Here is a 25,218-nt window from a genome sequence, read left to right on the forward strand (position 1 = left end):
CCACAAATTTAAGAAGCTGCACTTCAGGCTTTGGGGACAATGAAAGTCAGACCCAAAAGCCAAATGTTTATCTTTCCATCATTACAATGCAGCCAGATACATGTGGCCCTAAATGAGCACCATTCAGAAGAAGAACACACATCCCAAACTCCAGGCCCTTATGATCAAAGACAGCTCTAACACAACTACTAAGTGGCGCAGAGACAATTTGACACACATAAACCAAAGAAATTAATGAATAAATCCCCGCTAATTCCCAACATACACACAGCATGTGTTGGTTTCACAGGGAAGGGGTAGAAGGAAGGAGAAAATCATGGAGTCTATTTGTGCAGACAGCTTTAAGCCTGAAAGAACTCACAACTTGTTCAAGTGTATTCCACATGATATCATGATAGTGTTGGACAATCCAGAAGACCCTGCCTACAGGGAGATTTCATGACTGAGTGAGGTGAAGGTTTTGTCAACAGGAAATAGCTTGGGAGAATGCTCAAGGGGTGAGACTGAGATGATTTGACAAGTTACTAGATAGATTTGCTTGAGAGGCTGAAGGGCCTGAGGCCATAGGGAAGCAGAGGAAGATGGGAGAGGAGCCGAGAGAGACCTACATGAACAGGACTGCAGCCTCCACTGTGAAGAGCTAAGTGCCGACCCTGCAGAGAGCATCTGCTGGGTGCCTAATTTAACTACATAAGCATTTGGGAATTCCAAAGTATTCTCCCTTTGATACCTTTGGTTATAAGCACTTCGGAGGCAACAACAGTAATCTCCTGTTTTGATTGTCTTTATATGTATAGGGGGAAAAAGGAAAATAGGGTACTTAGACACATGACTAGACCTGGAAACCTAGGAAAACCAAATCTCAAAGCTGAAGGGAGTTATAAAAAAAAAAGACTGAAGCAGAAGCACATTCCAGACCCAAAGAAGCTCCAGAAGTGAGGTTACTTGTCACCTGCAGAAGTTACTTGTCACTTGGCCTCTTAATCTGGTGTTTAGTTAAAGAGTCATAATCAAATATATCTCTGGAGAAATTTTATTTCACTCAATAACATTTACAAAACATCCTCCACAAGACAATCACCATCCCGGAAAGGGCCAATGTGCTTGTTGATGTGACTCTATAAACACCTGTTGTGCTTGGAGTTCTCTGTGATCGCCACAGGGTGTGCTCTGCTATGCTGTCGCAGTGGAAGACAGTATAGGTGTCTCCCTGCCCACCTCCCATCCTAGGGGCTCCAGATCCCATGACACTGCCTAACATGGCCTGCAGTCCCACTGCCAGCAACCTTAGTGACCCTGTTAAAGCTCAAGTCTATAAATACATAATCGAAGTTATTTTTCCTTATGCGTGATAATATGATTTTGATCATATATATGAAAATTAGATTTAGGTAAAAAGATATTTGGCAACTGAATCATCTCTCTATCTTCTTTCTCCTCAATATACTGCTAGTGAATAAATGCATTTCCATGAAAAGCTATCTAGAGAACTGAAGGGTATTTACTTTTAAGCAAAAGAAAATGAGATCAGAAACTAGTAAAAAAAAAAAATGGATTTTAAAATCAATTCAGAGATAGAACAAGTAGCTACCAAACTCATTTTTTTTCCAGCCCAAAATTTATTTCTTTTGGAAAGAGGACTACATATTACAAAAGGAAGATTTTTCTGTACATCTTCACTTCTTTGGGGCCCAATTATATCACAGATCTCTGTACTGCTGGGTATTAGTATGTGCCTGATGTGAGGTTGATGGAGAGAGCTTTATTACTCCTGTCTTGGAAATCACAGTCAGTAAAGACAAAAACAAAGAAATTTGACTCCCTGTCACATTTTGGAAAAGTCACAATTGTTTCTATGCAGGAGGGTTAGATGTGAATAATTCCAAACAAATTCACATGACCTGTGATTTACCCACAATTCTTACTCTGACCCTTTTACTTGTTTTAAAACATAAACTAATTTTCAATTTCTAGAAAAACAGACTAATATGATGAGCTTGAGTCCTGGGTAAATGAAAACCCCAACCTATAAATATAGTCCAATAGTTCTCACCTCTTCCCATCTATGGTTTCAGTATCTGCAGTTTCAGTTATGGGTCACCTTGAGCTGAAAAGATCAAATGTAAAACTCCAGAAATAAACAATAACTTCAAATGCACACTATTCTGAGTGGTGTGATGAAATTTTGCTCCATCCTTCTGCATCGCCCCTAGGGCATGAATCATCCCTTTGTCCAACATATCCACATTCTATTCACTACCCACCTATTAGTCATTTAGTAGTCATCTTTGTTATTAGATCAACTGTTATGGTACCACAGAGCTATGTTCAAGTAACTCTTATTTTACATGATAATAGCCCCAAAGCACAAGAGTAGTTATGACAGCAATTCATGTGTGCCAAAGAGAAGGGAGAAAATATTTCATTTAAGTAAAAGGGTGAAAGTTTTTCACGGATATATAAGGGGAAAAAAACAGTATGCATAGGGTTTGGTATTATCTCTAGCTTCACACATCACTGGGAGATTATGAAACATATTCCCAAGGATGAGGAGGCCATGGTACTAGACACGGAACAGTTTATTCCCCTTTTCTGAACTTGATTGCACATCTCTTGATTTCATCATTAATTAACTATTTGTCAGAGAGAATGTTCCTATCTTCTTGATTAAATTGAACATCAGAAATCTCTTGTATCAGAGCAGTGGCTCTCAAGCTTGACTGAGAATTAGAATCACTTGGAAATTTTGTTAAAACACAAACCATTGAGCCCCACTCCCCAGATTTCTGATTTAACAAGTCTGGAGAAAAATCCAAGAATTTGCATCTCTAATAAATTTTTGGCTAATACTGAGACTAATTGGTGCCAGGATGACACTTTGAGTACTATTGGACTAGAGAACATGATTATTGACTATTGTTTTTAATAGATATAAGAAACCAAGATCTAGGTTTCCCACTGAATATTTCAATGTTATTATTGGCTTAGTTGACAATAGATTGGTAGAACCAAGAAAACAGTAAACCTCTTGAGGGGAACATTCCTGTGGAGTAGACAAAGGAAACTAACAGACTAACAGGATCAGGTCAAGCTACAACTTAGAATGGGGACTTAGGTCAGTAGTAGAGCATGTGCTTAGCATGTGTGAAGCCCCGGGTTCAATCCCCAGCAACACACACACACACACACACACACACACACCCACACACTCAAACACTCAGAAGCTATAACTTTAGCTATCTTAAAATCTAACCTCTATTTTAGAGAATTTGACAGCCAAAAGGCCAAATCCGAACAATTCGTGATATAATGGTTTAGATAATGGGGTATCCCCCAAGAGCTCACATGTGAGACAATGCAAGAAAGTCCAGAGGCGAAATTATTGGGTAAAACAAACAAACAAACAAATAAAAGACTTAACCTAATCAGTGTGTTAATAATCCACTGATTCAGATTAACTGGGCAAAATTGTAGGCAGGTGGGGTATGCTGAAAGAAGAAGGTCACTGGGGGCTTTAATCTTTTATATTTTGTCCCTGTTTTGCAGAGTTCTATCTTTCCTTCTTGGTGCCATGTCCTGAGCTGCTTTTTTCAGCCACACTCTTCCTCTGTGATGTTCTGCCTCAACTTGGGCCCAGAGCAATACACTGCCTATTGACTGAGACCTCTGAAACCATGAGCCCCCAAATAAACTTTTCCTCCTCTAAGTTGTTCTTGTTGGGTATTTTGGTCACAAAATTGACTAAAATACTTGGTTCAGAATATCTGAATCACCTAAATTGGTCGGGATATATATATTGCATGTAGAAGTCCAGGGAGCTGTGAGGCAACTGGAATCAAGTCAAGGATACAACTCCTAGAGACCATGATGGAGATGATGTGAATCCTAATTCCAGGACAGATTGCTCCCAGAATTTCAGTGGAGGGAATAAAGAAAGGCAGTTGTACGTGGTTATGGTGTGAAATTGAAAGAAGATGGGAAAGTCTCAATATCCAGAAGTGCCCATAATACACCACCTGGGAAACATCTCAAAGATACCAATGTCCAGACCACAGTTCAGACCTTAAATAGAATCCCTAGTAGTGGAGCCTGGATATTAATATTTTTAAACCTCTCAGATGATTTTGATTTCTAGCAGACTGAAAAGCACTGGGGTAGAATAGCAATCTTGATATCCTTAAAATGTTTAGGGCAGGATGATGGGCCAAAGATGAAAACAAGAAAAAAATATACCAGTAATTTTTTTTATAAAAACTTAAGTAGATTTAACATACCAGTTTAAAGACCGATACTAACATACTGGAAAAATATACAAAGATTCAGGTATATTTATAAAAGACACTAAAAAAAACTAAAATAAGGGGGTATGTTGGGGAATAAAATAGATCTAATTGTTAAGTAAACAAGATGGACCCCACCATGTTACATGAAAGAGTACACTAACTTTTATACCAGCTCATTTGGAAAACTATGGAACTGAAGATCAGTTTCATAGGCCGGTTTTGGCTAGGCAAATCCTGTTAACTGAATGTTTTAGAACAAGATAGTTCTTCCTTTCACAAACAGAAAGGAATTACAATGGCATATGTTAATGTTTCTATTAAGTAATGATTGTATAAAAGATGGGTTAAAAGATAGAGTAAACATAAAAATTAAATGGGAATGAAAATTCAAATATTTTTCTGCAGTTTTTCTTCTAGGATCTATTTTCAGAAATAGTATGTGTCAGCTTGGAAGATAAACAATAGTGTGTATACCTTTCTATTGTTCTTATATTTTGGTTTAGTATACATTTTCTACAAGCAATTTTTATTGGAATTTCTGTGTTGTGGTCTAATCTTCAAGTTCAGAAACACAGGGACCATTTAGTAATTGTCTTAGGGATGTGTGTGTGATGAATTCTGTTTCTGATTCATTGAAAATGCATCCTAGACTTAAAATCCCTCTATAACATTTACTTGATAAGTCCTTACTGTTAAAGGAAGCATTAGAAATAGAAACAACATGGAGCTGGGTGCAGTGGCACATGTCTGTAATCCCAGCAGCTTCCGAGGCTGAGGCAGGAGGATCTCGAGTTCAAAGCCAGCCTCAGCAACTTAACAAGGTTCTAAGCAACTCAGTGAGACTCTGTCTCTAAATAAAATACAAAAAAAGGGCTGGGGATGTGGCTCAGTGGTTAAGTGCCCCTGAGTTCAATCCTCTGTACCAAAAAACAAATAAATGAAGACAATATGGAGGAGAGTTATGTGTAGCAATACTACATATAATACTAAAAAAAAAAATCAGAAAATTTCCATTTATCCACTAATTAGGAAGGCATAAATTAATTGTTGTGTCCAAGAAAGGAAATACTTTCATTTTTGTAAGGAATATTTAATATGTGAAAATACTTATAAAATATATTGATATGTTGAAAAAGACTGAAAGATATGTAATAAAATGTTAACTTTTTACATTTCTATATTTTACTAATTCCTCCAATATGTAATTTTATTTACAAAGGGAAAACGAGGTATTAAGAAAGAAGGGAAAGAGAAAGAGAGGAAAGAAAGAGTATGGATAAAAGGAAGGAGAATTTCTTAGATGTTTTCCTTCTTTTCTCCTCATAATGGGACCATCCAAATTCAGTACCAATCATGGCACCTGTCCATAACTGTTTGGCTCCAATACCTCTTCCTTCCATTCTTCTACCTACCGTTGCCAGACCACACTTCCTGTGATCAAGAACTCCACTGAGTCCTAATTTTTCTGCCAAGAGTGAAATGAAATGCACGCTCTCATTTCTGCTGCTGGAAACATAAATTGGCACAACATTTCAGTAAAGCAATTTAGCAGAATATATCAATAACCTTAAAAATATTCATGTATTTTAGACCAAGCTGTCATTCTGATAATTCCTCTTGTGGAGGAAAATTATCAGATTTTTTTTTTAAAAAATTATTCTCATAGAAGTGTTACATACTTTAGAAGGAAAAAAAAACAGAGCCACAAAAGGTCCAACAATAATTAGCTGACTTAATAGCAAGGCCACAAAATATGATCTTACATGGCCATCACAAATCTTACTTCCAAAGATTATGTAATGGCATGTAAAAATGCTGACAAATATGAACAGCAAGTTACAAAAGTACATGTATAGTATTGTCCCAGATTATGTTTTAATCATAAAAGTAGATATTTTCATTGGGACAAAATAACCAGAAGGCAGCTTACTGAAGTTCTCATAAGCAGTTGATCTCTGGGTGGTAGATCATGGGATATTGTTCTCTTCTCTCCTTTGTTTATGTCTATTTTCTACTAGGAAGAGGTATATTCATTCACCTAGTCAATCTTATCTTTTATGACCCATACCTTCAGTCAGATGGTCCCCTCATTGTCCCTTTGGAGCACTAAGCTCTTTCCTACTTTCAGACCTTTATTCATACTAGTACTTCTACCTAGAATTCCTATCTTTTTCTCCAAGAACAAGCTTCCACCTCTCCGTCTCTACAAAGGTTCCCTGGCTATGTTGATCTTCAGACATCACTTCTTTTCTCTGAACCTCTGTTTTTCTTCAGTTAGTGGAATTATATGCCATTATCAAGGGCATGAATTATCTCCTTTAATCCCCAAACCTCCCTGGGAGACTTACATCATTATATCCATTTCGTTGGTGAGGATACTGTGTGAATCAAAGTAATTAGGTGGCTTGTTGGAGAGCACTGTTTCATTACTCTTTCATGATTGCATGTTCTTACATGCTTTGTCCCTCTACTAAGAGGATATGCACTTTGTTTTCAGGGATCTTATTTTATGCGGTGGTGCTTTACTTATCTGGTATCCAAGAATTAATTTTTGCCATAAATGTATTGTCCAAACAATTGTTTGCCTTAATTATCAAACAGCATTTTATGCTAACCACTTATAACCATTTTAAGAATTGCCTGCCTTTTCTAACTGAGTATTGTGAGCCTAATTAAGTTTTTCTCCAATATGTATAGTCAGTTATGGTACCAAGCTGTATCATAGTGATTCTCTCAGAGAATATTGGGGAAAGGGGTAATTTGCCTGTATACCAAATGTCAGGCACAGAATCCTAGTGTGTCTTACATAAGTATCACCAGTGAGACTCCTGTATCTAATTCTCTTCCTCTCCTTCCCCCTATTAAAATGAACAGATGAGCTCATTCTAACAAGTACAGTATCATGTCTATGCATTTCCAGCTGCATCTGGCTGTTGCTAAAAGGAACTTAGTACTGAAACACAACTGGACTGACTGTAATTGAAACTGTAATGAAAAATGAGCAATTTAAAGAATGGATGAGATAAAAATCTGCTCTATTTCAAGGATCCTTATATAGAATTTATATTGCAAATTCCCTGTTAAACTCTGGAAAGATAGATAGATGATAGATAGAGTATTATACACATTCAGACACATGAACACACTGCAACTATTGCTACTGAAAGTCAATTCAGATTTTTTTTGTTATATGATTAACTTGCCTTATGATAGGAAACAGAAGAGGCAATTGGAAATTTTCAACTTAGTAGTTTGAAATATTAAGATTCTAGGACCTTCCCCTGGAAATTCTTTTTCCATCAATCTGGGTTGGGGTCTGAAAAATCTATTGTTTTTAAATAAGTGCTTTAGGTGATTCCAAGGTCTGCTTGAGAATTTAATCAGTTGATGTTTGTGGACAATCAAGTCTCTGAGTCCCTTCCCTGCATGTCAATATGTGTCTTTTTTTTTTTTTTTTTCATAACAGGAGAGTGTCTTGGCTCAGTACAGGACGCTTTTCCTTTCTTTGACAAATGATGAGTGCTTACTAATGGCCAGTTCTAGATGGTAACAATGAACAAACAAATCCTTTGATCTCAAGGTACTTATATTCTATTGGGAAAAAATGCAATAAGCAAGTACACCGGACTGGGGGTATAGCTCGTGGCTATCAGTGTCTGCCCAGCATGTGTGAGGCCCTGGGTTCAATCCCTATCACCACACGCAAAACAAAAAAAGAAAAAACAAGTAGACAGTAAAACAGAATCTGATGTTATATAGGAAATAAAGCACAGTTAGGAAGATAGAAAATGACCAAGGGAGAGGGGGCTATTACTTTATTAAAATAGAGGGGGTTAGAGAGGCCTCTTTGATAAGGTAGTAACTAAACAAAGACCTGAGGGTGGGAGGGAGCCTCGTGTAGTCTGGCGAAGTTCATTCCCGGCTGAGGCACAGGCGCCCATTGTGCTGTCAAGGTGTGAGCAAAGGGAGAAGGTCAGAGGTGGGAGATGGGAAGTGCTAAGGGGTTTTGAGCACAGAAGTGATTCCATCTGACCATTGTTTTCTAAAGGATCATTCTGGCTGTTGTGTGGAGAACAGACTCCAGTTAACAGGCCACTGCAGTCATACAGATGAGAGATCATGGTGGCTAGCATCAGTTGTTTGGGGCAAAGGGTCACAGGTTTGTTGCTTTTTTTTTTCCCCCCTCTCATATGAATCATATTATAATATTGTAGATGCTATATTCCATTGTCTTCCGACTTTCATGTTTCAAAGGGAAAGAACAAGGCCACTCTGACTCTTTTTACTTCTTTATGTAACTTGTTCTTTCTATTTGGAAACTTGTAGGACTTTCCTGTTTATCCTTGAACTAAGGTTTCCAATGTAGTATACAAAAACAGCATTAAATGGAGTGATAGAGGATAGAGGTGGGTTATCAAATCTAGGTCAGAAAAACACAAAATTGGGAACAAGAACACTATTGGAAGCCCTGGGCCTGAGCACATAGGCCAAAATGGGTTAAGGGCAGAAAGTCAACTTTCAAAGAAAGTTCCTGGGGCCTTCTTTACCTGGCAGCAGGACAACTACCTTCCCCCACTGGCCTCAGCTCAGACCAGTTAACTTTAGATCCCAGCCACCAAGCTGTGCTAAGGACATCCTAGGCCTTGGGCTTTTACTATCACTCTCCTTTGCAGGGGGCGGGGGAAAACAAGAAGAAGAAGAAAGAAAAAAACATGGAGTTTTACTTGGGGCTAATTTCATTGGCCACATATGTTGACAGCATTTAAATTCTCTATGGCTACTTTCATCTGTATTCATAAGCATCTGTTCTAGATCCTTACTTAGGACTTAGATAGATCTAAGTATCTATTCACACATATCTGTGGCCCTGAAAGAACTTGGATATATTTATTCAAATGTATAAGTAGAAATTCTGCTTTATTTAGATGCATTTCTTGATTTTTTTTATTTCATATTTGGCTAAAAGCTGAGTTCATTCATGTCTATAAAAAGTCGGTCTCATTTGGGATATAGGCAGGGAAGAGCCCTGAAGAAAGTATTTATGCCTTGTGCTATTTGGTGAGGGCAGCGGGAGGGGTGAGCAGGAAAGCCTGGCCGGGGAGGGGTAAGAGAGACGGGAGGAGGCAATGCTCCTCTGTTGACGGTGGAGGGTGAGCTAGAACACAGACGCAGGGCCACGCCAAGACACGAGCAGGTATCTGATGGAAGATGGCTGCAGGAAAGCTGATAACCATAATGTTCCTTAACGATACACAGAAAGATAGAAGTGTGAGACAGACAACGTTCCTCTTTTATTCTGTGTGTCCTTCCCTTCTCTATCTGATCCGCTGTTAGAATATGCCTTGTTCCTACTTCCTCCTTGTTACCCCAAATCACTGCATTTTCTCTCTCATTTATTCTGTGAACATCTTCGTTGGCTGTTTCTGTATTTTGCAATAAAGAAACACTTCAGGGAATGATGCAAATAGAAGTTGCATATGCAATTGCAGATAAAACTAACAGATCAAGGGACACCAGGAGAAACACAGGGAGCTAGAGAATTAAGCAGGCAAGACACCCAGGCAATAGAGACAGAGATGAACAATGTAAAATCCAAGGAGCCAGTTGGAGAACAGATGGAAATCCAGGACCGGACTGCTCTTCTCACATCAAATGGAAAATAGTAAAAAGATCTGGGGAGTAGGGAGAATGAGCGATGCAGAAGGAATTTTGATCCAGGAGCTTATTCCGAGGCAGAAAGAAGGATGGGGAGGAGGGGTTCCCTTCAAAGGTTTACAATATGCCAAACTGGTTCTAGAGGGAAATCTCAAAGACTGCCACCATTTTCAACCTTAAAATGTTCTTCTTCTTCAATGGCTACGTTTGTTTTGAAAAATCCTCGCCCAGTAAAATATTCCTCATGAAGAGTTTTTGTTTTGTTTTGTGTGTGTGTGTGTGTGTGTGTGAGTGTGTGTGTATGTGTGGTTAAAGAATATCCCAGGAGATACTTTCTGTGTTATATTGCCACCTTATGTGGAATTTTCTCTTCTCACTTCATTCTTCATTAGGTTGGACTTGGGATAAAAGAGTAGAATGGGTCATAAGGTCCTGTTCCAAGTAATTAGAGAGTTTTTTTTTTTCTCTTATCTAAATGTGCCTTGTTAGAGTATATCAATGTCAGCCAGGTTAATTGGAACTTTAATACATAATTGATGTTAATTTATGGCCCTTTTTGTTCCAGGATGCTACTGCAGACCTTAAAGTCAGGATACAGTTTTCTTGTTATTAATTATATACAGAAAGCCAATATCCCCTTTGAGAAGGGACCCATGTCATCTGTAGCTTATTAGAGATACAGTGTGTCAGCCGTAGGTCACATTTACTGCATAAGTCCTCCCTAAACTCCATACCACTCTTTCATAATGTAATATACTAATCACAGTATATGAAAATTGGAATTATGAGCTGATGCCCTTGCATACTGCATATTAAAATGTTTAACATGCCATATTAAAAATGCATTATATTTATTTGGATTCTCTGTATCCCACAGGGCCAGAGAACCTAGTTACATTTTTGAAATCAATGTACTATCTTGGAATCAGAATTATCTCCACAAATGTAAAGGCAATAATGTGGCCATAACTGAGGCTGTCATGAAGACAGAATGCCAAACGGAGACTATAAAATTTAGGTTTCCTTGCACAGTTGTCATTCCATTTCAAATTCTTGTTAAGTCGCTCTTTGGGGGGGATGAAGCAAAATGGTATGTCCCCATTCAATTAAAGGTTCTATGTTCTAATTTTCATCCATCATTATGATGAGTGCTAGCTCAAGAACTCAGTGCAAAAGTACAGGATCATGCAAGATTTGTAAACCAGACAGTTCCACATGTTCTGAATGTTTAGCCAAAACCTTGAGCTAGAAATTGAGGAAAGACCCAAGTCTAATAGTCTGAACTCACCTGATGAATAGCAGTCCTGGATTTGCTGATGGCTAAAAGATGCCAAATCGACCAACTTTGTCTAGACTATTCCATTTTGAAAGAGTGAAGAAGGCATGCTTTATGTAAACCTGATATGCCGGATTTTTTTCTAATATGTCACTACGTTTTGTTCAACTTAACATTGCCACAATGTGATCAGATATGACATAATGTGATAAACAACAGGGGTGTCTCACAATGGAACATGACACAACATGATGTGTCAAGTTTCTTTTGAACCTTTCTTGGGATCCAATATCAGCCAAAAGGAGGTCATTTTAATTATCAGATGATTAATTAATTAGATAGTGAATTGTCAGAGGTAGATGAATCCAAAGACATTGGAGTTCTGTACGTGCATGTTTATACACAGAGGGAAATACAACTTTTTTAATGTAGTAATAAATGAAAAGAAATGAAAGTTTAAGCATTTGAATTATTTTTATTCAAGTGACTTTCATGTACAACTTCTATGTATTATGCCAGATGTTGTATGAAGCACACTCAGAAGTAGAAAATCTGACCTGCCCTCAAAGGGCTGATATTCAAGTTGAAAATACAAACCTTCCCTAGAAACAATCTGGACAAATAGAAAATATTTAGTAAACATATATTTTTGAGCTAACAACTAAGGAACAATTCAAAGGCAATAAATAATAAAAATAGCTACTTGTCGTACTTTTAAAAATATATTTGTTGTAGTTGTAAAAGGACAGAATGCCTTTATTTTATTTGTTTATTTTTATGTGGTGTGAGGATCAAACCAGTGTCTCACACATGTTAGGCAAGTGCTCTGCCACTGAGCTACAGCTCCAACCCTACTTCTAGTACTTTGGCACTGTTTGCTTTCTAGGGAAAGTTATCATATTTCAGGAACAAGGGTGACAAATATTTTTTTGAAATAGCATCAAATATAAGTGAAATCTCAGTATCAAATACTTTCATGAGTTAACCAAAAACTTAAGATCCTATGTAAAACTTCAAAAAAATCAGTGTTTAACAATGGAATATTACTCAGCCATAAAGAAGAATGGAATTATGGCATTTGCCAGTAAATGGATGGAACTGGAGACTATCATGCTAAGTGAAATAAACCAGTCCTCAAAAACCAAAGGCCAAATGTTGTCTGATATGTGGATGCTGACTCACAAAAGGCCGAGGGAGGGAGGAATGGAGGTTCACCAGATTGGACAGGGGGGAACTGAGAGAAAGGAAGGGGGTGGGCATGGGAAGACAGTAGAATGAATTGGACTTAACTGTCCTATGTCCATATATGAATACCTGAACAGTGAACTTCCACATCAGGTACAACCACAAGAATGGGAAGTTATACTCCATGTATGTGTGATATGTCAAAAGACATTCTACTGTCATATACAAATTTTTTTAAATGCAAAAAATAAAAAAATAAATCAGTGCTTGAAAAGGATTGTTTTTTACTTTTCTTTTAAAAGCAGAGACACAGGACACAGGAAATACTCAGAAATCTCATAGCTCTCTTGGAAAAAGCTGCCAAGATTGTAAGTTCCTTTATACATATTTAGAAGGGTTTTTTTTTTTAACAATCAATGGCAATTAATGTATCATGCAGAATCATTGTCAAATGAATTTCTTAAGTATCTATTTGCATGAGATTCCATCCTAGGCATTATTAAGCAAAATAAGCATGTAGTTAATGTTCTGCAATCTAAGATGTAAAGTACTTTTTATTATTCTAAACTAATGAAGTAGTTTTTGTTTGATTTCCCCTCCCCACAGCATTTGTAATTAGTTCCACAGACCTTTCTGGGCCCTGGTCTCTTCGTTTGCAAAATAAGGATATACTACTCACTTGCAGAACCCAGTGATTGCCAGCAACATCTTAAGTCAAAGTTTGTGCTGCTTTGAAATCATAGTATGTTAAAAATCAAAGATTACCAGAATATTAGGAGGGATTTTTAGACAAGAAAAGAGCCATAGTGAACTTTAGATTTTGAACCAAAATAGTAAAATCTCCAAGGCTTTCATCTCAATATAGCTGAAGCAATTACGATGTATTGCCTCTTTAGGAGGTTTTCAAAACAATATTTTCTTGATCCCTTCCTTTCTCTCCCTCCCACTGCCAATCCAAAGCAAATTCCTATCTCCAAAGCATACCTAGAGTCCGGGCATTCTCTCCATGCCTAGCAACACTTGCCTGTCCTGATGCACAGCATTTCTCCTGAGCACAACAACAATGATCTCATCAGGTTGATGTCACTCCATCAAGCCCATCCCCCACGTTGCCACATGTGTGATGTGCTGCCAGTGAATCCCCATGAGTCTCTCCCAGCCTCTTCACTCTTAATGGACAAAATATCTTGCTTCTTATTTCCCTGAGAAACTAGAAACAAATTAAAGAGAAATTCTACAAAGTTCTGCCACCTCCTACAGCCACATACCTGTGTCCACATGTGTCCATTCTGACTACCTTCTTGTGGCTCAGTGACTTGCTTGCATTCCCATCAAAAGGCAACCTTTGTGTCCTAGATCTCGTTCCCTCTTCCCAACTTGATGGCATCATTCCAATGATTCTTCCCTTTCTAGGCATTGACAATTTTTTCTTCTCTGTTGGATCATTCCCGTCAATGAATAAACACTATAATCTATCACATGGATGAAAGAAAACTCTTCCTAGGCTTTGCCTGTGTCCCCCTAAACCACTACTCCCTCCAGACTGAACATCTTCCCTGAACTTCAGGTTCAAGTCTTCTACTTCCCATTTAACTCTCCCATGTGCTGTCTAGCAGGGGTCTCAAGGGAGCGTGTCTACACTGAGCTCCCAGTCCTCCTCTAAACCTGTCCTTCACGCAGTCTTCCTTGCCTCCGTGGTAACACCATCCTTCCAAGATGCTCAGGTCAAAAACTTTGACTAATTTTTGTCACCAGAAAATCCTCTTTCCTACACTGCTACCACCCTGGTCTAAGCCATACCTCATCTTCTGAATTATGGTATACACCAAATAATGTTTCACAAAGACACTGGTCCCATAAGGTTCTTTCACCTAGTGACATCGGAGTTGGCTTGGTATATACAAGTACACTCTGTGATGTTCTCTCAAAGACAAAATCACCTAATAACACATTTCTCAGAACACATCCCCATTATTAAGTGTCCACTACAATGGTCTTCTAATCAGCCTCCCTACAATTTCCACCTCGTCTCCCTTCAATCTCTTCTCAACACAGCAGATAGTCATCCTTTGACTCATAAATTAGATAACTCCTCTTCTCTGCTCTCAACCCTCCAATGACTCACCGTCTCAAACAGGGTGAAAGTTGGAGTCTTTATAATGATGTAAAATTCCCTACATAATCTGAGTCCCCGTCACCTCTCTGATCTTTTCTCTTTCTGCTTTCCTTATGCATCTTACTCCATATCTACAAGGTCTCCCAGATATTTCTCAAACATGCCAGGAATGCTTCTGCCTCAGGATATTTGCATTTGTTCTTCCCTCTGCCTGGAAAGCCCACTGGCTAGAGACCTGCAAGGCCACCTTCTGCAGGTCTTGGCACAAATCCATTTCCTCAGTGAAGCATTCTCTGATGCCCTATAGGAAATCGTTCCCCCCACTCCACAAACCAGACACTGTCTTCCTGCTCTGCTTTATTTTCCTCCATAGCAACTACGCCATCTAACATACTCTTTGTTAGCTTCATGAGAGCAGGGAGATTTTTAATCTATTTTATCTGTTTATGTGTTTTGTTCACTGCTATTCTAATGCCTAGTAGGCACTTGCATTAGTCAGCTTCCAGTTGCTATAATAAAATAGCTGAGATAATTAACTTACAAAGAGAAAAGGCTTATTTTGGCTCACAATTCTGGAAGTTTCACTTCTAAGAGGGAGAAGAGCAGGGCTTTAGATCTCTGATAAGGCAGCACATCATGACAGAAGAACATGTTGGAGCAAACCACTCACCTCATGAGCCAGGAAGCAAAGAGTAAGAGAGGAATCAGTCAGGATCCCACAGTCCTTTCTAAAGGTACACACACACCCAATGGCCGAAGAACCTCCCACTAGGTCCCACCTTCTAAACATCCACAACATCTCTTAATAGCACCACACTGAGGACCAAAGCTTTAACACACAGACTTCTGGAAGACATCAACATCCAAACCTTAGCTGCATTCAAAAAGTATCAGGTGAATAAATGAAAATCTCTTTCAAAAGCTAATGCCTACTGTTGATAAGGGTTCAGAGCAACAGATACTTTCACATTCTGCTAATTAAAATATAAATTTTAATATTTTTCTAGTGGTCGGTAAGAAAATTACTGGCAGTAAGAATCCAAAACTTTAAAAATATATACATTATTCAAGCCAGCAGATTCATTGCTATAATCTAATCTAAGAACATTATTATGGATGTGCACAAAAAAAAACAAGTTTATATAAGAATGTTTATTACAGAACTCTGCAATAATAAAATATTGGAAATAATCGCAAATGTCAAAATGAATTTGTCAGAATAAACTGCAATGTGGCACATCTATACAGTGAAATTCTATTGCAGCTTGTTATGGTAATATTATGAATTATACAATGATGTACAATGTAAATAATAGATAGTATAAAATTTTGAGATAAGAATGTATAAGATTGAGAGTAGATCCTCTCTGGATGGCGGGATTACATATAATTTTATTCCTTTTGCTTGTCTACATTTATAATGAAAAGATATCACTATAGTAATAGGAAAGTGTGTCCCGGCACAGTGGCACACGCCTGTAATCCCAATGGCTCGGGAGGTTGAGACAGGATGATCGCGAGTTCAAAGCCAGCCTCAGCAAAAAGCAAAGGTGCTAAGCAACTCAGTGAGACCCTGTCTCTAAATAAAATACAAAATAGGGCTGGGGATGTGGCTCAGTGTTAGAATGCCCCTGAGTTCAATCCTGAGGACCCAAAAAAGGAAAGTGTTGCTAAAAATTATTTACTGAGCATTGAAAATATGCCATATACTTCAAATATACCCTCTCATAAGTCATGAAGGGATACCATGAGGAACGTACCATGATTATTCCCATATTACAGCTTTGGGCACTGAAGCTTAATGAGCTTAAGAATTTTTACATCACACAATAAAGAGCACAATCTATGCTCTTAGCTATTAAAGGAGTTGGATAAACAAGAGAAAAAAGTTTTCTTTTGTGATCCAAAGTAGTCACAATCTCAAAGCCAGCTGGGCAGGGATCACCAATTCTTGCCTCCAAATGTTCCTGCTCCCCTTCAACTCTGTTAGAAGCTGCATGAACCCCTAATCCCTCTCCTCATTTCCCTTTATCAAGCAGTGGCTTCTCCCCTTCTCTTCCTCTCTGGCCTTCACCTGGGGCAGCACATCACCAGTGATTATCTCAAACATCTCAGGACCTACCCCAGCACTCTGTGGTTAGGGTTAATGAACTGGGAGACTTCAGAATTATACTCTATGATTAGAATATGCAAAAATGAAGGATACTTATAGTACATCAACTAGGGATGAGATCTCTTTATTGAGATTAAGTGGGAACTTAAAAAAGAAATGGGAGATTGGTCTTAGGTCAGGGGTTAGTCGTTACTACTGGCTGCTTCCATATAACTACAAAAGACCTCCAACCTTTCAATTACTGTATTAAGTATAAGACAATGACTAGTTTCAAGGAGAAAAATATTCATTGTAGTGAATTCACAATAAGAAAACACCACCTCATTAATTTTGCAGTTACCCTCTTCCAAGAAGTTGAAATCACTAAAATAATTTGATTCAAGGAAAATGGCAAATATTCTGTGCCAATCCCACACTCAAAAAGTTATGGTCATGATTTGCAGAGTACGGCCATCCAGCGCTCGTGCGCTCGCTCTCTCTCTCGCTCTCTCTCTCTCTCTCTCTCTCTCTATATATACACACACACACACACACACACACACACACACACACACACACACCAGGTACCAGGGATTGAACCCAGGGGTGCTTAAACATTGAAAAATATCCCCAGTCCTTTTTATTTTTTATGTAGAGATAGGATCTTGCTAAGTTGCTTAGGGCTAAATTGCTGAGGCTGGCCTCAAATTTGTAATCCTCCTGCCTTGGCCTCCTGAGCCACTAGGATTACAGGCGCACACCACTACACCCAGCTACAAATTTTGTTTGAGCCCTTGATGTTGCTTTCACTGTTGAAGCCTCTTGGAGTGATAAAAAAAAAGAAAAAGGAAGAGGAGGAGGAACAAAGAGGAAACCGAATGGTCCTAACCTAAAGAAATTTGTTATTTCTTTTAGGCCTTAGGGCCTCTGTCCTGGCCAGCCCCTGCCCTGATACAGCTGGTCATTGGCCTTCAGTTAAGACAAATGTCCCCATGGAGGAAGGCCTTCCTTACCCATCCCTCGTCAACAGCCTCTCACCCCAGCCCTGCCCCCTCTACCATCTCACCCTCATTTTTTTCTTCCCTGTACCTTTCACCGCCTGAAATTGCTAGATTTACATGTGTCACTATTTATTGTGTTTCCTTGTACTTGAAAGCCAACTCCGTGAAAGCATGAACCATGTCTGACTTATCCACAGCACATGCTTGGCTTCAATAAATATTTATGAAACAAGTAAATGATTGAAAAGCAGGCAGATGGAAGAGAGTCAGTGGTGACTAGAGTCACCCAAGAAGACGCTGGGATGGGCTTTGAAGGATAAATGCTAGCAAATCAATCAGAACCTGATGAAGTTAATTCTTTTTTTTTTCTTTACCCCTTCTTTACCAAAAGCTAAACAAGGGCTGGGGTTGTGGTTTAGTGGCAGAGTGCTTGCCTGGCATGAGAGGCACTGGGTTCAATCCTCAGCACCACATAAAAATAAATAATATAAAAGTATTGTGCAATATATATATATATATATATATATATATATATATATATATATATACACACACACACACACACACACACACACACAAATAATTTGAAAGTTATTGCTAAATGCTTATTCAGTTGAATAGCTTTATTTTCAATTCAAAATTTCCAGTGCTGTGTATCATTTCTGATTAGATGTAAGAGTCAGCTCAGCAACCTTCACTGAGGTTGTTTTTGGTTTTGTTTGTTTGTTTGTTTTTTGATTTTATGGTTCTGGGGATGGAACTCAGGGCCTCTTGCATGCTGTGCAATCACTTTACCACTGAGCTACACTTCTGCCCTTGAGGGTTTCCTTAGTTCAGTCACAAGGCCAGCAGCATCCCAGACAGTGATAGCTCTATGTTCGGAGTAGGTGAAGCAGAGCTCACGTCACCCACACCAGTGTCCATGTAAAGAAATGAATGCACTTGAAGCAAGCTCCTTTGCTATGGCTAGACCTCAGGCCTAACCTTAGAAAAACATCATAATGTGAAATTTTGCCCAGTTTTGTAACTTAAATGCTGTGACGTTGCCCTAAGACAGTTTTTGGCTTCTATTATAGTTTAGATGTGAGATGTCCCACAAAAGCTCATGTGTGAGCCAATGCAAGAACGTTTGGAAGTGAAAGGATGAGATTATGAGAGCTATAACCTAATCAGTAGATTCATCCACTGATTTATATGGATTAACTATGTGTTAACTGTAGGCAAGTAGTGTGTACCTGGAGGAGGTGGGTCACTGGAGTGTGCCTTTGGGGTTAATATTTTGACCCCAGTGAGTGAAGCAGTTTCTCTGCTCCTTGGAGGTTACGTCCTCACACGCTTCTGCCATATACTCTGCCTCACCTGGAGCCCAAAGCAATGGAGCTGGCCATCTATGGACCCAGATCTCTGAAACTAAGAGCCAAATAAAATTTTCCTCTTTTAAAATTGTTTTTGTCAAGTCTTTTGGTCACAGCAATGAAAAAGATGACTGAAACAGCTTCCATACTATTTTTTAAAAATATATTTATTTTTTAGTTATAGGTGGACACGATATTTTATTATTATGCAGTGCTGAGAATCAAACCCAGTGCCTCATGCATGCTAGGTGAGCTCTCTACCTCTGAAACACAACCCCAGCTCTACTCTTAATTTTCTGGTAATATTTATACAAGGATTTGCAAAGAAATGCAAGGTTTTGGTGTTCTCTCCATTAGATATTTCATAGGCTAAATTGTGTCCACACAAATTTCAGATTTATAAACCTTAACCTTAGAATACCATTGTATTTGAAGGCAAGGTCTCTAAAGAGTTAATGAAGTTTAAAAGATATTTTTAGGACCTAGATCCTCATCCTATCTTATAATCTGTCCTTTTAAGAATAAGTTTGTACATAAACATGTGCATGAAGAGGGAAGAGACCATCTGAGGATACGGCAAGGAAGCCATCTGCCAGCCAAGTAAGAAACCTTAAAAGAAATCAAACCTGCCAACACCTTGATTTTGGACTTCCAGCCCCTACAACAATGAGAAAACAAATTTCTGTTGTTTAAGCCACTCAGTCTGGTATTTTGTTTGTTATGGTTGCTCTGGAAAACTAGCAAATTATCCCTACTCATGAAATTTTAAATTTCAGGAACTAGGGGGGTAACTCAGTGGTAGATCACTTACCTAACATGAAAAAGGTCCTGAACTTAATCCCCAGCACTGTAAGAAAACAAACAGGCCAGTCCCTGATTTATAGTAGTTGAACATACAATTTTTCAACTTTTACAACCATGTGAAGTGGACCCATAGGTCCACTTCATTCTGTTGTTCACTTTCAGTACTACAGTCAGTAAATTACACTTTATAAAACAGGCTTTGGGTTAGATGAATTTACCAACCATAGGCCAATGTAATTGTTCTGAGCACATTTAGGATTAACTAGATATATGATGTAGGATCTGTAGGTAAGGAATATAAAATGCATTTTTAACATATGATATTTTCAACTTACGTTGGCTATATCAGGGTGCAAACCTATTGTAAGTCAAGGGGCATCTGAAATTGCACCCCATTTCCATCTCATGATTCCCAACACCAGGTGGAATACCAAAGAAATGTGTTCAATTGGAATGAGATATGTGGAGAAAACTTAAAAATCAAAGATCCTTTTTCTCTTCAATTTTTTAACAACAGTGAAGAAGAAACCAGGGTAGTTGTTTGGGAAATAATGGGTTAATGGATCTTTTGATGTTAGGACACCTAGTTCATGAGCTCAGCTTGGTCTGAGTTTGTCAGACCAAGACTGAGATTGAGAAGCCTTTGGTTTTTATGTATTACATCCTGATGAAAATTCCAAGTTCCAGGAAAAATTTGGTAAATAAGGAAAGGATAACGTGCTATCCAAATATGTCCAATATATTTATAAAAATACCTCAATTCTTAGATCATAGAATTTTTTAAAATTTTTGTCCCCCTGGAGATCAAGCCAGGGCCTCTTGCAGGCTAGGCAAGGACTTCTGCTGCTGAGGAACACTCCCAGCTCAAAAAGCTAAACTCTTACTATGTAAAACACAGTTTACAAATTTACAAGAAAGAGACCACTGTCACAATAATAAGTAAATAATATGAAAAATTAATTCACAAAATAATAAGTTTAAATCTTACTACTTTTTTAAAAATCCAATCATAATTATTGGTCATTTGGGACATGCTTAGCAATGTAGCCAACATGATATTGAGCAAAAATGGCCCTGATAACAAAGTACATGTATAAAGACATGAATTAGAGTGAACATATTTTATATGCAAAGATATGAAAAATTGTGCTCTATATGTGTAGTAAGAAATTGTAATGCATTCCGCTGTCATGTATTTAAAAAAATAAAATCAATTTTAAAATGGCCCTGATATGCAAGAGTTCACAGTATAACATTAAATCCAATTCACAAAGAAATTCAAATTAATTGTGCTATTAATGTTAATTGTACTATTTATAATAGAGGAAAGTAGAGACTACTTTAATGTTCAACAGTTGGTGATAGGTTAAATAAATTGATGCAGACATTAAATTTTTTAAAAAAATTAATATCATTGGAAAATTCTCACAACACAATATTACTAAGAGAACAACGCAACACAAAACTGGAGACAGCAACAGAATGAAATTGATGTGTGGATATGGGTAAATTCTACATTTTCTAGAGTAAAAGTGTTATTCTAATAAATAAGGGAAAAGTTTCTAAAATAAAACAATATAAACGCTTTTGACAAAGATGCCATCTTATATTTTAATTACCAAGTAAATTTTCTAAATATACTCGTTTTATTTTTTAAATTGACAAAAATCGTCTATATGTACGATGTATAACATGAATTTTTGAAATTGTATAAGTACGCTCTTCTGAAAGATCACAATTTGGGTACATTTTGGAGCACAGTGGGGCTAAGAAAATCCTCCTGATGCTAGAAGTGACACAATTCTCTTAATTGAGCAATGAAATGCCACTGTCTTGTTTAAATTGTTTTTAAGAGAAAGTCAAAACTTGTCTTGACATTCACTTCTGCCTTTATAAGATAAACAGAGTTATTACCACACCCCCCCCCCCAAAAAAAAGTTTAAAACCACAAAGAGGTCTGGGATGTTGCTCAATTGTTGCTCCTATATTTTATCTCTTGTACCAAATAAAATTAAAAACAAAAACAAAAACAGCACGGTACTGAGTTTCACTGGAGGCCTTATATTTCCTCCCTCTTGCCCTGACTTGCCGAGGTCCACAGCTGACCCACCGCCGCAGGTGGCGGACTTCTGCGCCAAGCCCCGAATCACCGCTTCCCGCCCAGGGGAGGCACTTGGGCCCTGCGCCGGGATTTCAGAAACCTGTTCGTACCATCCCTTTTTGGCGGAACGATCTTATTTAGTAAATATTTATTTCGTTCCCTGAACACTCAGAACTAATCACTGCCACTTCTCTTTAATAATAAATGGTGAACTTCAAATGCGACAGAAATGAACCGACTAATCAGTGCTCGCCGGGAGGTGCAAAACTGTCTGAAACCCACCGATGGACTTGAAAGACGGAGCATTTCCTGTTCCAGCTCTCGGTGGCCCAGAATAAACTTCAACCAAATGGGAAGATGCGGATGCGGCCGCCCCCCGCGCGCGGGCCACAGGAGCCTGGGACCCATCTGCCCGCGCGCGGCCCGGCCGTCCGCCCCTTCCCCGGGCGCCCCGGGGACCCTCAAAGCCCGCGGCTCTGCCTGCTATACAATCTGGGCTGCTTCTCCTTTGGGCTTTGAATGCTTCCTTTTAAACTCGCTGTTCAGTTGCAAACCAATTAGCCCTTTCCGTTTGCCTGGGCGATGAGTGGAAAGCGGAGAGCGCGGCCCGTGCGCCCCTCGCCAGCTCAGAGCCAACGCGCGGGTTCCTCACGGTGGGGCTGGGGCAGCCACACCTCGCCTTGGTGAGCAGGGGTCAGCACGCGGGGTGGCCTTTATGCCAGCGTCCCTGCCCTTTGGTCTTCAAAGGTTTTTTAAATTGAATAGGTAAGATAAGGGTTGCCCCTTCGATGGTTTCATTAGGAAACGTACACCACAAATATAAAGACCATATATTTTTCCATCATGGTGCGTGTATTGCTGTCCCCACTTTCGTCACTGCTGGTTATGGGAATGTTATAGGGTCCTCAGATATGTTGTATGATTTTCGTCCCAGACACAGGGATGAAGACACTAAAACTGTGCGGAGACATTTTTATTTAAAGTTGTTTATCCAAGATGTAATTTGAATTTCATATTCAAATGAAATCACGAGTGTTTGAGACGAGCTTACAATAATTTTCTGATAAACCGTATTTTAGCTTTAAATGAGAACTTTATCATAATCTCCAAATTATTCAATCTTTCGTATGATGCAGACCCAAACAGATCTAGATGAAATTTCTTTTCAAATTTAACATATTTCTGTTATATTTGTAAATGTGAAATAATTAGGGATTGACATCAAAATGGCTTTGCCTCATTCCTCTAGAGTTCTACAAATGTACTTTTAATTCTATCCATTTCAAAATCCCTAGTAGGAACCGGGAAAAGACTGGAAGCTCTTGTTCTGTCCGCAACCAGTCACTGAAAACAATACCGTGGAGTGTTCAGTGCTGGACTTGGAGTGCCCCTCTGTGGAAGAAGCTGGGCACTACAGTTTTTCTTTCTTAAGGTGACTTGGAGGAGGCTGTTCTCTAGGGAGCCTTGTTTCTCATGCTCTCCCCACCATAAAATCAGATGTTACTTTTCCGTTGACACTTAAGAATTGAACCTCTCTTTTTTTCTTATATTAAAACTTGAACATTTATTGAAAACAATGAATGAAGCCTTTTGTCTTCCTCTCTTCCCCAAACTCTCCAACTGAGGGTAAAACATTGCAAAACCCACAGCTGTGCTCCTCCCCACGGTGGCATCTTGGGAGCAGATAAAAAGAAGTGGCAAGGAGCAACATGTGTATTGTTTCATGTGCCAGCTTTCCACAATTGGTAGTGGCTGCTACAGAGGCTACTGAGAACTGAGTTTGGACTCTGAAGGAAAAGAGAGGTATAATGCAGAAACTGGATTGATTACTCTGCTTCCAAGAAGCTGAAACCTGTCTTATTGATCTGTAATGGCAATGGTCATTGGCTTATTGTCGCTGAGTCTATTTGACTTATTTTAGTCTTTGTTTTAATCTTAAACTTTTACAAAAGCATTCATCATATCCCCTTTAACACTACCAAACAATAAATCCCATTTTTGTTTATGAGATACTTGGTAGCAAAAAGTTCTCCCTCCATAATTATCACTAAAGTCTCTCTCCTGGTTTTCCAGATGCTAGTCTAATCCATCCTTTTTCTACTATTTTGTTCCTCAATTTTAATTTGATCTGTGTGCCATTATGTGCTGTGTGCCACAATGATGCAGCTTATAAGCAGGAACTGGCCGAGAGTGTTATTACAACAACATAAACTGGAACTATCCTGGGAAAATAAGAACATATGGCTATCCTACCTAGAAATCCTAAAGTTCAAGGGAGAAGGTCACTGTTCCTTCATAGTACATGATGAACCACAAGATTATCATGCACCTGCTACAGCTCCCCATGAAATCACCACAGACTATGTTCCTCAGAAACAGTGTATGTGCTGCCTGATCATTTTCTCTCATTTGCTTGACAAGGTATTTCTAACTACAATCTCAGAGTCTTTGCAAGCTTCAAACTAACTCCTGAAGGAATATTAAATATTTGACACAAAAGGTTGCTTACTAGTAGATCCTCAGATGTTTCATACAGAGATGACATTAAGTACCCCAGATGTCCAGAACAGTAATGCTTCCACTTAACTCAACTGATATGTTCCTAAAAAATATATCAAGTTAATCACATTTTAATTTACTGCAAAACTGACTGAATAGTGAAACTGGCTCATAGTGAACCTCCTATAATTGTTGAACTCCTTTTAAAATGCAAAGAAATTTTTACATGCAAGATTTACTCTTGTAAATCTGGACTTCTATAGGCTTGGTTTTCTTACAGCAGAGAAAGTGTAGCATAGAACTTTGGTTTTCATTAGAGGTGATAAAACTGAAGTCAGATGTTCAACTTATCTCAAATAGGAAATGTTTTCATTTGGTTACTTTTTACCACAAGGGACCAAACCCTGACTGGTCTTACAGAATGAAAGTAATACATTGGCTCATGAAAATGAAGCTCAGACATCAAGCAAGTGTTGATCCAGAGGCCCCAATAGTGTCACCAAAGTGCTTCTTTCCATTTCCTTCATTATCTTCCCTGTATTAGCTTCATCCTGAAGGTACATTAATGAAGCCACCAATTCAATCGTGGGTGCTCAGAGGACGTAATTCAGTGTTCTCTGAGAAGGAGCAACATTTGAAAACACTGAGTCATCTGAAAAGAGATTTTTCCAAAAAGAAAATAATCTACAGATTGAACAGTATTTAAGAAGCAAAACTTTGTTTTGAACCCATTTAAGTCCACAGTGGAGGAACTTAACCTCTTTTTTGTTTTGATGCAAATATTTAGTATGCCAGTAGGGGGAGCTGTGGTGAGTACCAACATGTATTCCTGGCCTTACACATCACACCAA

At 38.5% G+C, this 25,218-nt stretch overlaps 1 protein-coding gene across 1 annotated transcript in view; it reads right to left on the reverse strand.

Annotated features, from left to right (window-relative positions):
- LOC144376333 (uncharacterized) overlaps positions 1–25,218 on the reverse strand; it is a 118,482-nt gene that overhangs the window by 19,984 nt on the left and 73,280 nt on the right. Inside the window, exon 5 of the mRNA XM_078043721.1 lies at positions 1–25,019. This exon is cut by the window's left edge and continues 19,984 nt beyond it. Within this exon, the coding sequence (XP_077899847.1) occupies positions 24,961–25,019 (59 nt within the window). The 3' untranslated portion in view covers positions 1–24,960. The remainder of the gene's footprint in view (positions 25,020–25,218) is intronic.

Source organism: Ictidomys tridecemlineatus, chromosome 3 (genome assembly GCF_052094955.1).
Source record: "Ictidomys tridecemlineatus isolate mIctTri1 chromosome 3, mIctTri1.hap1, whole genome shotgun sequence".
NCBI classification, from domain to species: domain Eukaryota; kingdom Metazoa; phylum Chordata; class Mammalia; order Rodentia; family Sciuridae; genus Ictidomys; species Ictidomys tridecemlineatus.